At 40.9% G+C, this 16656-nt stretch overlaps 1 protein-coding gene across 1 annotated transcript; it reads right to left on the bottom strand.

Annotated features, from left to right (window-relative positions):
- Positions 1–2337: 2337 nt before the first annotated feature.
- rhoab (ras homolog gene family, member Ab) lies at positions 2338–15527 on the bottom strand. The gene is made up of 5 exons (XM_042408857.1): positions 15414–15527; positions 8541–8698; positions 6764–6884; positions 5767–5897; positions 2338–5243 (listed from the first exon to the last, which is right to left on the bottom strand). Exons 2-5 carry the CDS (start codon positions 8694–8696, stop codon positions 5070–5072), a joined length of 582 nt encoding a protein of 193 aa, XP_042264791.1. The 5' UTR covers positions 8697–8698; positions 15414–15527; the 3' UTR covers positions 2338–5069.
- Between the last annotated feature and the right edge of the window lie 1129 nt (positions 15528–16656).

Below are 16656 nucleotides of genomic sequence, written 5' to 3'. Positions count from 1 at the left end.
TCTTCTTCCTCCTCCTACCATACAACACTAGTCTCCTATATAAGCTGCCAAAGGTCACTGCAGGCACCTCTCTGATGTAATAAGCTGGAAACTAGAGTTTGACCTGTGATCGGTGGAGGGAATGAAAGCAGGAGAGGGAGGAAAGAGGGAAACAAAGGATTTAAGTGGTTTAAAGAAGCTGTTGAACCTCATCCTTGCATATATTATTTCTGATATCTGATAGTAATAGTAAATATGCCTGCACAGTGGAGATAAAATAGGTGTATTTGTGTCTACATGCTTTCCTCTCTTGTTTGAAATACCCCCTTGAGGTTTGGTGTTATTATATTTAGTGTTTTACTTCATTCTCATTCCCATCTTGTTGTCCTCAATGCTTACAAGGCATCAAAAATAAACTGATTCATTTAGTTTCAGTTTTCAAAAACAGAAACAGATTTTTTTTTTCCTGCCATCTGTTCCACATCAGAACTGTAAAAGTGTAGTTTCTACATGAGAAAGTTAATGCACATGGATTTAATCTGTTTTATTCTTGGATTTCCGCTCCTCCGCTCCTCTGCGCTGACTTACACAACTACCACCTTTTTATTGTTGGTTACAGGAGTAGCTCCACTAACTCTCCGCACACACGCTCGCGGGTTCCTGGATATTACTCCAAAACATCCAGCATCATCCCACACAGGCTGATATTGGTTCACCTCTGCATCCCACACACTCCGCTCTCTCACCCTCTCTCTCTCTCTCTCTCTGCAGCACAGGCCTCAGTGTGTGAAGCCGCTGGTAAAAAAATCTCTCTGATCGGTTGTGACGCTGCTTTCTGCTCTTCAAGCAGCAATCATCCTAATGATCGGTGTCCTGTCTGGGTTTTATAAAAAAGTCTGGTATGGTGATTGGAGGAAAGTGAATGAGAAATTGTTTGTCTTTCTTTGAAGCGAGACTACACAAGCTGCAATTACGAGGATGACACATTGAATTTCAATTCATGTCTGGCGGGGTAACAATGTGTTTACTTTTCGTTTTACTTCGGTGGTAAAGAAAACATTTAAATGTTTGTTTGTGACACACTTAATTATGGTGAATAACGGTAACACGAGTCGACAAGAGTCAGGAAGTCAGCAAACTCATTCAGTCATACCAAACCCCCCCCGAGTCTACTGAAATGATGAATAGTGTGTTTTACTCTTAATGAATTCAGCTTTTCATCTTTGAGAATAGAATCGTGTTACTTCATCTTTCAAGAGTCACACAGTCTCACTTTCAACACAACTACTGATGTGCTTTCGAGATCGAAACTTTTCAGTGTTTTAACTTCACCTCAGCTCCACTTACCAAGACAAAATGCTTTTGATAAATGTAGTTAATTCTGCCAACATCCTGTTGTTTTTGTCTCGGTTAAGTTCAATAACAGATTCTAATTAAAACACACAGTTCACAAAGAAACAGCTGACAGCCCCACAGTCGGTCACATGTGTGAAGTAGTTGTGGTAAAAGAGGTCTGTTGATGTGGTGCTTTGATATTTAGCTCAAATCTAAAAATCTATCTTGGGGGTTTGGGTGACATTCAGGGTGTCACTGTGCTTGCTCTCCTTGGTTTTATATGATCAGAACAGACTGTGTTGGATTCTCAGCCAATCAATATGTTCTGTAGTGAGATTTTATTGCTTCAGTGGTCTGTGTCTTGGCACCATAAGGATTTAAAACTCATTGCTACATGTCTCACTGGTTACTATTATAGATGGTTGTTGCCACATACCATTCAACAGAACCCATGAATCCTAAATATGTTGATGTTTTTGAATACTTGACAGTGAAATGGGTTGAACATTTAGGATTTAGGGGTGTAGCTTCTTCAAGGACAGGTTCAAGTGTCTTAAAACAAGTCAGGTGACCATATGAACGCTGAAAGAGGTTTTCCTGGTTGTAATCATTCCTCCTGTTCATACTGGCTGTTAAAAGATCCTCTTCAAATGTGCTTTCAATGTCCACACAGTCATTTTGTGCAAAAATGGATTTAAACGTTTATGTGAAGCTTATATGTGGCTCTTGATGTGGTTCTCAGCTCAAGTCACCAACAAGAAATACAATTCTCACAACCAGTGACATCATGGTTTCTCTTCCCCTCAAGTTTTTTTTTAGATAATTCTTCTCATTTTCTTTCATTTGTCATGCCATGTGTTATACACTTGTGTCATATCCAGACTGTCTCCAGAGAGGATTATGATCGTGAGACACCACTTCATAAACCCTCTAATGCGTCACTCCATTCATACTTAATGTGTATTGATTGAACTCAAGAGCTCCCTCTCCGTCCCACCTGAGACCACAATGAATAGCAGCTGGTTGTTATAGAAAGTAATTTATTACACAAACCAAAGCTAGTTTACAAATACAATTTCCAGTCCTGTGCGTGTGTATAGTCTAGTATGAACAAACCCACATTTCATATTTACAGACTTTGCATACAGCTTGGTTTTCCTGTTCCTTTGTTAACATGACTGCTTCAGCATCCAAATTATGATTTAAAAATACAATAAAAACAAGAAATAAAAATGATTTTGTACATAATAAGGAGACTAAGTTTTTTTTTTTTCCTTTAGTCATTTCAGCCAAGTTTGTGTTCAAAACAAACAAACAGAAAAAGAGCCAGCGCATGTGGTCCTAGCGACGCTCTAGACAGGCAGCCGAGAGGCCAGCCTTTCTCCTGACTGCCTAACAACAGCATTTGGCAGGGATGATTGATGGGTCGAAACCACAACAGTAAATCATCAGAAAAAAGCACAAAAGAAGAATAAACTAAAGCAACGACACATTAGCAGTCCCCTAGTCTTCCACCTCCTATTTTTAAATACTGATAGACAACATATTTATGACATTTTTCTTTTAAAAAGCAAGGAAATAAAGTGTAAAAACAACAACACAAGACTAGGTTTCTGGAACAGGGTCCTCCCTGTTGGCCAGGAAGAAGAACAGGAGGGTCAAACACTGTCAAGAGAGCCTGAATCTGGCAGTAAAACACAGAAAAGTCAGGAAAGGCTGGTGGCTGATAAATGACTGGCCACTCTTACCGTTTTTAGAATCAAAAACCCTGATAGAGCAGACAAAAATACCCCAGATGAAAACATTTCCACCATAATGCAGGTTCTCACTCTGCTAGTTAGTGATGCAGATGACCTGCATGTAGTACTCCAAAATCTATCAGGCTGCCCAACCTGACAATTCTGGTATTTACGTGCACAGTATTCTGGATAAAAAGGTCATGTCACACGTGTCACGTTTGTCTTTCTAAATTTAACTGTTTATGCAGATGGCAGGTACCAACAGTTAACCAGTTAAAGGCAGACATGTCTAAATATGGTGGATAACATCCCAGGCACCTTTATTTTCCTCAAACATGAACTAGTTCTGGTTATTGTACATTTGACCTTTACACATGCCTACACACACACACAAAATAAGGAGATCAGTGGTGTGCATGTAAACACAATACTCTCCTCTCCTTTATCTTTGTCCTGGTCTCAAACCAGGGGAAGATGAGCACCAGCAGTCAGTGATGTGGAACAGGAAGGGATGGGAGCTGAGCCGTAGGAAGAGTTTGGTCAGGTTGTACTGTGCAGGGCAGGAAGCTGCTGTGATCACAGTTCACCTGCTGCTTCCACTGATTCTTTGATGAACGAACTTTTAAAAGAACCTTCAGGTGATAACTGATCACCTCCTAAAGTAGACAAACCAACCACAGTAAAGATTCACCAGCAGGTGGATCATTTGAATGTCTTGCGCGGCCATTGAGGACGTCACAATGCTGCTCCTATGGAAGTAAGTTTACGCTGCCCCCTGCAACACTGCTGTGGTAAGATAACTAATATTGGAAGCAGCTGCTGGAATACAGGTGGTGATTGGAGCCGCTTTGTCTAACAGATCAGATGATTATGCACAGTAAGTAGTTTTACTTTAAAACATCACTGAGGGCAATTGTCTTTCGATTCAAACTGTACACTAGTAGCTGTAGTTTTTATAATAATATAGAGCATTCAGTATTAGGTGATTGGAACAGATCATCTCTGTAAGAGCAGGGCTCAATGTGTTTGTCACTGTGAGTCTGTAAGCACAGGATTAGCCACAGTGAGAGACTAAATGGCACTGAGCAGGACATGTGAGCACGCAGCTCTCTGATAATACACCACATAAGACCTGAGCACCTGACAGCACCTGACCACTTCTTTAACACTGGATTCAACTTTTCTAAATGCCTTATTTTAAAACACAAATACACATTTTTTTTTTAAATGCTCTTAATTTGAACTGCAAGCTGATCTCAAACCTGTCTAAAGCACCATTTTAAGGAGCCCTTGATTAATACAATTTACTGGTGATTTGTCTACTTTTGGAGCTGTTCAGATAACCTGCCGACGTAACTACAGCTTACAACAAATAAGCTGTAGAACTATGAAAACTGCAAGCTTTGCCCTGGTTTGGTGTATACAGTACTATACAGTACAGAACCCAAGTACTGCACTTCACTCTTCCCATCCCTTCACCTGTCCCACTACACACCGCACGAGCCATAATACCAGGGACAAGCCATTAATAGTGGTACTTATTTACTGTTTGCCCCTGTCCTTCTGTCAAGTCATCCAGGCAGGACACTAAACCTTTGTTTTCCAAACTGAACAGTCACCCAAAACATCCCATAATTTACCAGCAACTTTATCGGTTTTACCAGTCAGATAGATATTTAGAAAGGACCAGGATCCCTAATGATCTGTATCAGTGTTAAGTGGCTTGCTTTAGCCCACAGCTAAAGAGCCTGATGTTTTACAGCGGTAGTCATTTACTGTGCTCCCTCCTCCCCCATCCATCCTTCCACCCACCCGTCCCTCTCCATCAAAGCTTCCCAAACCCAAGTCCCAGGGTAAATTCAGTCCAACAAACAGCCATTTTACAGCGGTAGTCGTTTACTGCACTCTTTGCTTCCCCTCCCTCCCTCTCCCATCTAGTAATCCCTCTGTCCCTCCCGAGCCCTAGCCCTGGATACAGTAGCCCAGGGTAAAAACAGTCCAAATATGTCTGCCATATTACAGCAGTACACATTTATTGCTCTTCTTTCCACGGCGGGCCTGCAGCGCTGCCCTGGTGGCCATCTCGAACACCTCTCGCACGCCGTCCTTGGTCTTAGCAGAGCACTCCATGTAGCCGAATGCAGCAATCCGGCCTGCCATGTCCCTGCCCTCCTCCGACTTCACTGGCTCCTATTGGATGGAGAGAAGACTTTGGTTTAGGAACGTACTCGCTGTACTCTTGAACATTCGTGTATGATGCAAGATAACTACTAGTATAAATACAAGTGAAAGCTGCTTTGTTCCGAGTCATTAATGGTAGATACAGCTGAACGAGGGGAAAGCTATTTTTAAGTCTAGATGCATCGATGAAATGCTGGAGGGTTGAACTACAAGCTGGAATTTTATGCCCATCTGTGTGCATAAGAAACAGAGTCGTGCATTTGCCTGTTTTGTCTTGGTAAACATGGAAATTGTCAAAGTATTGAAATTGTGTAATATACACAAAATACACCTTGTACCCACTTTATTTTTTCTGTTGTAGTTGGTTGAGACTAGTTTTAATGCCTCATGAATGGTTTACCAAAACATACATCTAAAAAGGTATTTAGTCACAAATGGCCCTTGTCAGCAGAACCCCCAAAATAGTAATAAATCTCTATTAAATGAACATGTCTAAATGTCTAAACACAAGCAAAAGGGAGAATTCAGGTACCTGCTTCATCTTGGCCAGCTCTCGGCGCGTGTGCTCGTCGTTGCGCAGGTCTTTCTTGTTTCCTACCAGGATGATGGGAACGTTGGGACAGAAGTGTTTGACCTCTGGGGTCCACTTCTCTGGAATGTTTTCTGTGAAAGAAAGAAGGACCAGAGAGGGAGAGAATAGATCAATAATCACTGGACAAACACCTACATATCATTTTGTGTGTGTATCTCTTAACTAATGTTGATTGTCAGACTATGATTCACTGCAGGGCCCGTTACAGTAAGTGATGACTCTTAACTATGTTTCCATTTTTCAAGCAACGGGATAAACATTGTAGCAACAGGAGACCAGTTAACAGAGTTAAATCGGAGGAAGCGAGGAAGACCGACATGTGAGTCACTGCAAAGATAATCTTGCTTCTGAACACAGACAGAAAAAACACAAAGAATAGCTTCCATATCTCCACTGAGCATCAAGGTTTAAAAAAAAAGAAAAACCTGTCTTACTTGGTCAGCAAAAATGCTGTTTAAAACAGGAATGTAGTTTCTGAAGAATAGCCGTGTAGTTATAAATGAGAGCTTTAGTACAATAAGCCTTTGTTTTATGACAATAGTAGCTGACATTTTCCTCTCATTTAATCTTGTTTCATTAATGTCTGGCACTTTAATTATCTGCAGCTTTTATCACCGTATTTTATGGAAAGCCATTTCCATATGACCAGGAAAGTGCTGTTCATAATCATAATGAGAGGAAACGCGTGACTTGTAGTTTCACTGCATGCCATATGATTTATCTCAGAGTGTGCTGGTGTATACGTGAGTGTGCAAATGTAAGCAGTTCCTCTACAAATGGTAATAAGAGTCACCACAGGACGAACACAGAACCTGCAGACCTCGAAGAAAACTTCTAATGAGAACGGAAAGGTGGGGGAGTGACATGGGAGAGGCTGAGCTGTGGCGGTTTACGTCATGCATGAATGTGTAGGTGTGTGTTTGTGGTGTGTACTCACCCAAGCTGTCAGGGCTGTCTATGGAGAAGCACATGAGAATGACGTCAGTGTCTGGATAGGAGAGAGGTCTCAGCCTGTCGTAGTCCTCCTGACCTGCTGTGTCCCAGAGAGCCAGCTCCACCTGACAGACACAGGCACAGACACAGACACAGACACAGACACAGACACAGACACAGACACAGACACAGACACAGACACAGGGACAGGGACAAAGGGAGTACGGAGAAAAGAGGAAGAAAAAAGAAAAAGAGAAGGACAGAAGTTAATATTAATAAACAGAACTTTCATGTTGAAGGCAGCTCACTCAACAAATAAAGGAGATAATAAACAAGGCCCTAAACAGACTCCGATCTGACAAAGAACTTAAAAAAAAAAGGAGAATTTAATGCGTCATAATAAAGAATTTAAGGAGTATAAGGTGAAAAGCAAAGAATGAACCATTATGAATTGTAGGTGGAGTGTCTCTGTGATGGCGGTAAAATGTTTGGCAACCTTGAAGTGGTCTTATATTATGATCAAAATACAAGTATAGAATTTTCTTTTATTTATTCACTTTTAAATAGAATTTGAATGAAGACAGATTTTGCACACTGAGCTGAATAAAACATCTAATGGATTTGAGTGTGCAAACTACTTTTTAGTGAATGAATATGGGTTTAAAATCTGACTTTTATGCTTAGTTGAATCCCTACATTTTGGCAGTTTTTGACCTGGTAAATCTAAACTTATCAGGTATCACTTCATTCACAAACTGAACTACTCTGTTTAGGTTTTGAAGAGCTCATTTTAAAATTCATATAAATACAGACACACACACATAAACACACAATTATATTATCAGCAGACAATTAACCGCAAAAAGCAATTTATGTGTCAATTACTCGTTTATAGGCAAGATTTGGCCGATGGTGGTCGACTCCTCCGCGGCAGCACAGCGGATCACAAAATCAACAAGCTAATAAAGACTCAATGAGCCAGAATCCTATTAACCCAGAATGAGGTCAGGACATGTGGGTTTGTGAAAGATGAGTTGGGCAGAGAGCAGCACACATACAGTACATCGTGAACCTAAAAGTCACAAGGAGTTTGATATACGACTCTAATTTGTGAATTACACTGGATTCAATCCTAAACCTTTAATGACACTACGATCAATGTGTTTACCTAAACCATATATGGATGGATGTACACACACAGCTACCAAACAAAATCAATAACTGGAGCCTTGCTTAGTGTGACTTAGCATAACAATTGACTGCATTTAGAGTAAAATACAGACTTAACACCCAGGAGTTATCAGAATAATGGAAAATATTTTGACATTTCAACAGCTTTAGACTGGGCTCAACCGAAACTATCTGTAGAACAAGACTTAGCAGATGAGTACTGCAATGTGAAGGAAGATGTGAACTAGTCTTATCAACACTTCCTCAGGAACACTAGTCCCTTAAAGAAGAATTTAAGCCTTGAGCATGACTAAGCGCCCACGAAACAAAACCGCCCTGATAACACAAACGCGACAGTAAGTAGACCCACGCAGATTCTGCAATAATCTCAAGAAAAAGTGCAAATTCTCTGGACTTTTCATTATTTATTTGATCCTTTGTGCGTTATTTGTTTTAGCTAAGTAGCAGTCACTAAATGACATTTCCTTACCAAGAACAATAGTCGCTCAGCTAGTTGGTACAACAGCTTGGAATGTGATTGAACGTCTACTCTGACGTGACATTAAAGGGGAAAGACAAATAGTGACACAGAATCACTGCAAATCTCTTACCTGTTTGCCGTCCACTTCTATGTCAGCCACGTAGTTCTCAAACACAGTGGGGACGTAGACCTCAGGGAACTGGTCCTTGCTGAAGACAATCAGAAGGCAGGTCTTTCCACAAGCTCCATCCCCCACTATCACCAGTTTCTTACGGATGGCTGCCATCCCTGAAGGAGGAGGTAAAGGTTATGATCAAAGAATCAGAGGAAAGGCATGGCGTTGAGGAGAATCGCCTATTTGATAATCCAAAGCCAGATCTGTGATTGTTGAGGAAGAACACAACAAACTCTCTCTTGTGGTGAATTAACTCACTAGTCAATTTTAAGCCAACGGCAAAAGGAAATATGAAAGTAATGTGTGACATTTGAGGCATGAAGGGAAGAGTATATGTTGAGCGGTGTTGCATAGTGCAGGCGTGCGATGCAACACTGTGCTTGACACTTTTAACCACGTAGGTGGAAAGCAGAGAATCTCCACCTGAGGTTCAGAGTCTCTCTGGGTTTTGAGATGATTAATGCAATCTGAAAAAAATCCAAGTCAGAAATATAATGGTCTTCATATATACGAGTAATGCCTTGAAATAAGGAAAGCTCACAAACCATGAGGCTTATTTAATAACTGCACAAGTAACCTGACAAGACGCATCAATCTGTTTTGACTTGGGGGCTTGTGAGCCACAAAGGTTGAGGACAATATGTGTAAATGGAAACCTGAAACCACACAAACATCCTAAAGGCGAGCAGCATGTAATGCATTCGTGTCTGTATGTGTGAGCGGTGATCTGTATGTGTGAGCGGTGATCTGTATGTGTGAGCGGTGATCTGTTGGCTCTTGTTGTCCAAACATGAAATTCTATTGTCAACTGTCTGGTTATGATTTATGATGATTTAGCATGCCAACATCAGGATAATAAGTGGGTAGAGGCTGCTGCGTCATGATTACATCAATATCCCCAAAACAGCTGTGCACTGTAGGTTCCCATCCATCCTTGCACAACATAGGGCATTAAAAGGCGTCATTACAGCACAGCACTATAAAATGTGAGCCACCAGGAAGTAAAACTTACCCGAGGTTCCAGTAATACATTTCTGACTGTAAAAGACTCAATAGACGTTTCAGTGTGGGTGTGAGAGCTTGCCCAACTGAGTAAAGGGAAGTTAAGGCAAATTAGTGACATGTAGTCTTGTGTCATTGGCTGCGAGCAGCCTGGATGACTCTGTATTGAGAAATGACATTCGACAGAAAGTGTCAAACAGGAACTAGAGATAAATGTTATGGATTTTCTACTGAATTGGACCCACAAACTTAAAAAGGACTAAATTCTCAGTCAAAAAAGGTTATTCACCAGTGCATAAACTATGGAAAATAACCAGAATCACTGTCAAGTTAAACCAACAACACAGTGTGATCAAAACACAGGAAAACAGCGATTTCCCTTCAGACATGAACAGGAACTGTGTCCCAACACAATCACTTTATTCACCCAGTACACATCAAACGCACCTCATTTGTCATGGTGACGCTGCGGCAGAGACACAACTTTGAAAATAACACAGTACATGTACTGTGTACTTCCTAACTACACAAGGACAACAGGACCTCACATAGAGAAGGTAATAAATCGTATCCCTGAGAGGTTATTTTCCCCTTGATCCAGGAAGGCACAGCACCGTCCAGTGTCAATCACATCTCTCTGCCCTGCTATCTCCATCACAGTGAGTCAGCTGGAGGTGTGGTGGAGAGCAAACTCCCCGACACCTCTCAGGTTTGAATCCATCAGCTGAAATGCGGTTTTGATCTGCAGCATTTCTAGAGCTGTAACACGGCACTACGACAGCCAGGATTAGAGGATCAATTCCCTGCGTCACTTTTGCTTGTTGCCCATTTGATCAGTGATCTGGGGTTATTTTGAGGGGCCGTATCATTGAATAAGTCGATTGATGGCACATTGCCAAAAAAATATTCTTGCACTGCTAAAATCTGTTTCAAAACTTTCTATGTCTAGAAACCGGCATGCCTTGCATAAGACGATCGTCTCTGGCCCCAACCAGCCCCTCTTCCTTCCTCTTGAGTTTTTTTGTTTTATTTTTTGTCCATACAGCAGTTTGTATGCGACTGACATATTCAGCTGTTGAAAACTGTCTGCAGCTTCCGGTTGTGTCCTTTGCTGATGAAAATGAGTTGGTTGAAATACAGACAAAAGTACTCTAATGTTATAGTCATTTATTGCCCCCTGATAAAACTGACTTTCAATTTCAGAGCATTTTTGGTCCGAGTCCCATTAATTTCTGACCCTGAAATGCACCAAAGCAGTGTGAGGTGCTACAAGCATCCTATAAATGGTAGACGGACGCTCTAAGTAGGACAGCCGTGTCAAAAAATATTAGACCATTCCCTCTATGACTTGAGGAGAAAGGAAAAGACAGAAATGGGGGCAGCTGTAGCCTAGAGGCAGATGTATGGTCAATGTTTGAATCATTTGACCAGCGGATAAAATGGGTAAATATCAATGTGTCCTCCTTTCAACAAATGCTGCCTTGGTGCCTTTAAGCAAGTCATTAAAGCCGCTAATTGTTTCTTTAGAGCTGATAACAGCTAACAAGAGTCTGGTAATAATTTAAGGAGGCTTATAGGTATAAATGTCAGTAACAGTTGATACATGTTAGTATGTAAACCTTTTCCTGGCCAAGAACAAGATGCAGGAAAACACTTAACAGGGGGATAATCTAGACAAAACACATCAACAAGGGCACAATGACAATTAAAAAATGCAACACAACAGGAAAATCTCCATTAGCGGTGGAGACTGTTGTGTCTGAACTCCTCCTTTCAAAAGAACAGGAGAAAAAACAATAGTGGAAACACAGCACATGCTCTGGTGCAAATGTAATGGTGGTATGATAATAATGAGGTGGTTAACAGGCAGTGGTCCATAATTTTGAACTAATCAAACGGAGTCATGAACAACTTGTGATGATTCATTATTCCTGCATAGTAGGAAAACACAATGAAACCATTCCACAGAAAAGGGATATTACAACAAAACCGCATAAGAGTTACATCAATAACGGTGAAGTAGTGTCCATAAGTATCTTTTTGTTCTCATAATTTGATCTTATACACGCTTTTTAATTTTTTAATGCTTGGTTGTGGTGTAAGCCACCTGGTAAGACACTCAAGGATGAATGAACAGGTTTAATATCTCACCCAAAGGATATTTCAGCAGGTGTAGCCACAAAATAAAACCAGTTCTGACAGTATTTTGTTAGTATTCATTATTGATCTAACTATTAATTGACACTTGCCACTTACAATTAATTAAAATCATAATGAAACTAATAATTTGTCTTACAGGTTTTAAGTATATAAAAGGCGAACCTTGGAAGAAAAAAAGTCAAAATTCTGGGAGAAACTGGATTGGGATCCATCAACGTTTTGATGCATAGGAAGCCGATCTAAAACCTACGTAGTAAAATAATTCCTCAAAAGTAAAACCATGAGCTGCACCTAAACAGCACACGCACACACATTAACAATTACCCACACAGCATTATGCGGCTGATGCTAACATGTTAGTCATACTGAATCTGCCAGACAGCCCAGATGGTTTGACTAACACTGGAAGTGGTTCACATAGAGATGAACCACCAACTCCAGCCTGTGGACAACCATGTCCATGGATTATAATCTTGGTAGATAACGACAGGGCCGAACGTACACATCTCTACCCCATAATGCATATTAGCCAACAAGAGACCATGAGATAAAATGAAAAGAGACAGACAAACAGCAGATAAGGAGAGAGACAGCGGATAACCCCGACAGGATCAAATTAACAGAGAGGGATAGATAGAGTGAAAGGGAACACTCCTGTGATAAACACTGTCGGAGGAGGACGACTGGAAAGGCTTCTTGACAATTTGTGATTCGCTTTCTGGGTCCAGAGTCATGAACCAGCACTGATTGTGCTCCTTTATGAGAAAAGAACAAAAAGACTGATGTTCTTATTTTGACAAAGCAGCTCTTCCAATCCGCTTTAGCCAGTTATCTGAATAACCCACACAACCCACACGATTTTTAAACAAAGACAATGCACGATAGGCCTCGTCTTTCAATCGAGTCTCTACCTTGGGGATGGTCCAATATCCAACATGATAAATCATGTCAACTGTCACCCTATCAAACTCAAACAGACAATCAGTCAAACCCACTCATGTGTCCACGCAAACCAGTCTCCATCCAACACAAAACCATTCTGTGGTGTTTTTGCTGATCAAATCATGAGTTAAGTGAAACACCATTCATTCTGCATCGTTTCCTTATATGACACAGCTTTAGATGTATTATTAAAACGGATACTGTGTGCTCGATGATTCATCCGCCTGTCCTTTAGAAAACCACACAGAGGCAACAGTTGCATCTAAACACATGTGTGTGTTTATACCAGGAAATACCCCAAGAGGTCTTAAGGTGGAGATTAGCTCCTGCTTAATGATGGGTAACGACTGCCGGCTGATGAATATTTCAGCGCCTGACATAAACCTGGCAGGTGTTTTTCTTCTGCCACCTGACATGCGTTTGTGTGGGCGGTGAAATTCTGAATTAATCCATTACTGTGTCAGGAACAGCATATTATTATGTTTTTTATTATTATTTTAACCACTGTGTGAGGCACACGCATTCATGAAAAATACAATATGCAAAATATCTCCATTGTGGAGACTGATGATCTGTGCTCTCTATTAGGGTTGTTGGAGAAATGCGACAATCTGTTCAACCTACGTGTTGTAGACGGCAGCAACAACAACATGCCTGTGGTCAAGAACATGTCAGGGATCTTAACCAGACTGACCATATTCCTAATTGAATCACTGAATCTGCTGCCAAGATCCATTCAAACCACCTCTACAATCATTAATGTCAACTTTGAAGCTCAATAAACAGATCCTTGTTAATAAATATGCTTCTGTTTTGAGACCTAGTCAAAACAAAAAAGATTTAAATAGCTCAAATAAATGGACCATTAGGACTATGATGAGTAGCTGCTGCACCGGAAAACACTGCTGATACATACCGCTGATAACGTTTTAAATATAATCCTTTTGGAAGAGAGAGACAAAATTCAGCTGTGACACAATTAAATTGTAGTGGATTTGAAGCTCTGACAATTCACAAAATGTAACTATCTTTTTTAGTACAAACCTCTAGATAACAAAACAGCATGATATGGATAATCCATGTACTTTAGTAAATCTTGAGCTTTTATTTGTTATCATACAAATACTGACGCATGTATTGCAAAGTAATCCATGACCGTTTTTTTTTCAAATTTATTAACCAGCCCTTTGATGAAATTAGATATTGATCAGTCACTGTCATCTGCCTCCGTTATGATGGAGGAAAGGATGTGATTTTAGTTAACAGCTCCAAGGGTGACAGTGTGTGAAACCTGCCTCGCCCCCTCACCCCCTCCCCTCCCCTCCCCTCTCCGGATGCTGCAAAAGGAGCTACAATGTCTTATAAACGCTTCTCTACATGAGACAAGAAAATACAATAGGAAAATATTACAATTACAACAAGATTTGACTGAGCACCTGTCTAAATATGGTCCATTTGCAATAATATGTTTATGTTTGCATGAGTCAGCTTGCAAAAGGTCCTTGTGTAGAACCAGGCATGGATGTCAAACAGATTAACGCTGTGCTTCTAGATTTCAATATTGTCTAATGCTTTAGTTATTAGTGAAGAGATTTTGGTCTGGGTGAAATGAACAAGAAATGCTTCTGCCAACTTGACATATACGTTATTCTTTTTTCTCCAAGACCATATTAAGCTCCTAGCTTAGATTAACCACTGTATGAAAGCAACACCTCACACCCAGAATACTGACACATCATCAATAACCAAACACCCTGATGATTTCGTCAGGATCACTCAGCCGCAGGACGTCAACTATTTTACAACTATTAGCCACCATTGCCAACGTTGAGGAAAAGTTGTGTGTCTTGCCTGTGAGAGCTCCAGTGTTTAGCCCAACACTGTTTTTAAACCAGCTAGCCACTGGGTGGGTCACCAGAAAGATGGCGTCATCACAGAGGCAACAGATGGCTAGTGTGTCCGCAGTGGAAGAATGGGAGGGTGGCCCCAGTCCAAACTAAACACCAGGCGACACCCACATACAATACACCTATGACTTCTCGGGGGAGAAGATTGGCTATAACAAAAACTATTATTAGAAATGCATAAAACTTGTAATCCCCCACCAAGTAGAGGCTGTGTGCTGAATGATTATCTATTGTCACTGACATGTTCTAAATCATACAGAGCGAAATGACATGCAGTTTTAGTGTTTAAATAAAGTACAACGGCGGTTCACTTCACCCTTAGAGTGTTTAACATGCTACCAGTAAATTAACATCCACCTCTCGTAGCCTTTCGTGAAGTGACGGTGAAACGTCGATGAGCCGCCTGGTCAGCCGAGGCAAGTCAGGAAAACAGCCTCATTGTTTGGCTACGGCTTTTTCGCCAATCCAGGCCAGTCTTCACGGTTTAGTTTACAATCACTACTTTAGTTTCCACAGTTGAGTAACAGCTCTGGGTACAGTCTAGCTATGGCGTTTCGGTCACAGGACTTCAAATATTCAGAATAAAGCAGCTTTGTCCGCCGCACAACTGTGTGGCAAGTGCGGAAGCGGCGTCGATATTGAGGTCGGTTAGGGGAAAAGCTAACTTAGCTACCGTTAGCTAGCCTCGCTAGCTTTGTTAGCACGGCCTCTCACAGCTCCGGACAACTTTAAAAAACAATCCTGTCCGCTTTAAAATTGAACAATATAAAGCTAAGTAGCATTTTATAATCGTGTGGTATTCCGGAAAGTAGTTTACCTGCAGTTTATGTGGCTAGCAGTCGAAGTTTACTGTGTTTCACGGGCAGAGTCGCTTCGCCGACCAGTCGAGTCTCTCGCTGCTTCCTCCCGTCTCAATCTGATACAATGAATTACTTCACGGGAGCGCGCAGCCGGGGTTTGTAGTATGTAGCTGGGTGGGCGGGCACGAGCGTGAGAGCCACACCTGCGCGGGCACGAGGTGCCATGGTGTGTCTACTGCAGGCTGCAAAGTCAGTTACACATCGCAGCAAAGTGAAACCTCTGTTTTGCTCATGGAAACAGACACACAGAAAAAAGCAATTTCACTGCTTTTTCCCCACCCAAACCACATTAGACCAGGTCTAGATCAAAAACCACTATGGTTCAACCTGTCAAATCTGGACTAGACTACCAAGGAGACTCCAGTCATTAAAACACAGTTTCAGATTTGTGAAACCTTTATTCCATTTGTGAAAACTGAGAGTATTTCCCCTAATTCCCCCCTTAGCTCCGTACTTTCAGGGGCTTAACATGTTTTAAATTTAACGCTATAGGATTAGGATTATGTTTTTAAAATATCAAAACAGATATGCAATAATTTGGGTTTATAATTCTACCTGTAATCTAAATCAGTGTTTCTAAAACCATTAACTAGGACCCAAAATGAGTCACTGGTCTATTTGTGTCGCCTTGTATCTCAGTTACCACTACTGGTTCCCAGTATATAAACAACTAATGCACTAATTTTAGCTTCTGGCTGAAAAGAAGGGATGGTAACGAGTATTCACAGTAATGGACACAATATAAATTAAATGCAGAGGGATTATGCCCCTATGGAGAATGTAAATAACTTTGAACCTTTTGTATTACACCCTTAATCTGAGTTAACTGAGCCCATTACTGAGCTTTATCACCACTGATGACTGTAACTTTCTCTCACTGAGTCAGTGGAGGAAACTATCACAGCAGTAGTTTGCACTCACTGCCCCACCTGGCGGTCAGTTTGGGTAACTAACCAAATTCAGAGAATTAGAGGAGTCTTTAATATAAATGTAATGTAATCTTAATCTTAAATGTCATGCAATCAAATGTAATAATGTAATAAATAATAAAAACAATGTAATACATGTTTAAAAGACAGAGAGTTTGAGAATAAAGAGAATTGAAGCAAATCACCCAGCTGTAATTGGACCATTTGTGAGGGTGGACAGACACTCTGAGCACTGCTGATGCTGTAACTGAGTAGATGAGATTAAAAGTGT

Source organism: Thunnus maccoyii, chromosome 4, assembly GCF_910596095.1.
Source record: "Thunnus maccoyii chromosome 4, fThuMac1.1, whole genome shotgun sequence".
NCBI lineage: Eukaryota > Metazoa > Chordata > Actinopteri > Scombriformes > Scombridae > Thunnus > Thunnus maccoyii.
The sequence above is the reverse complement of the archived record's forward strand: the minus strand, read 5'-3'. Positions and strand labels throughout refer to the sequence as shown.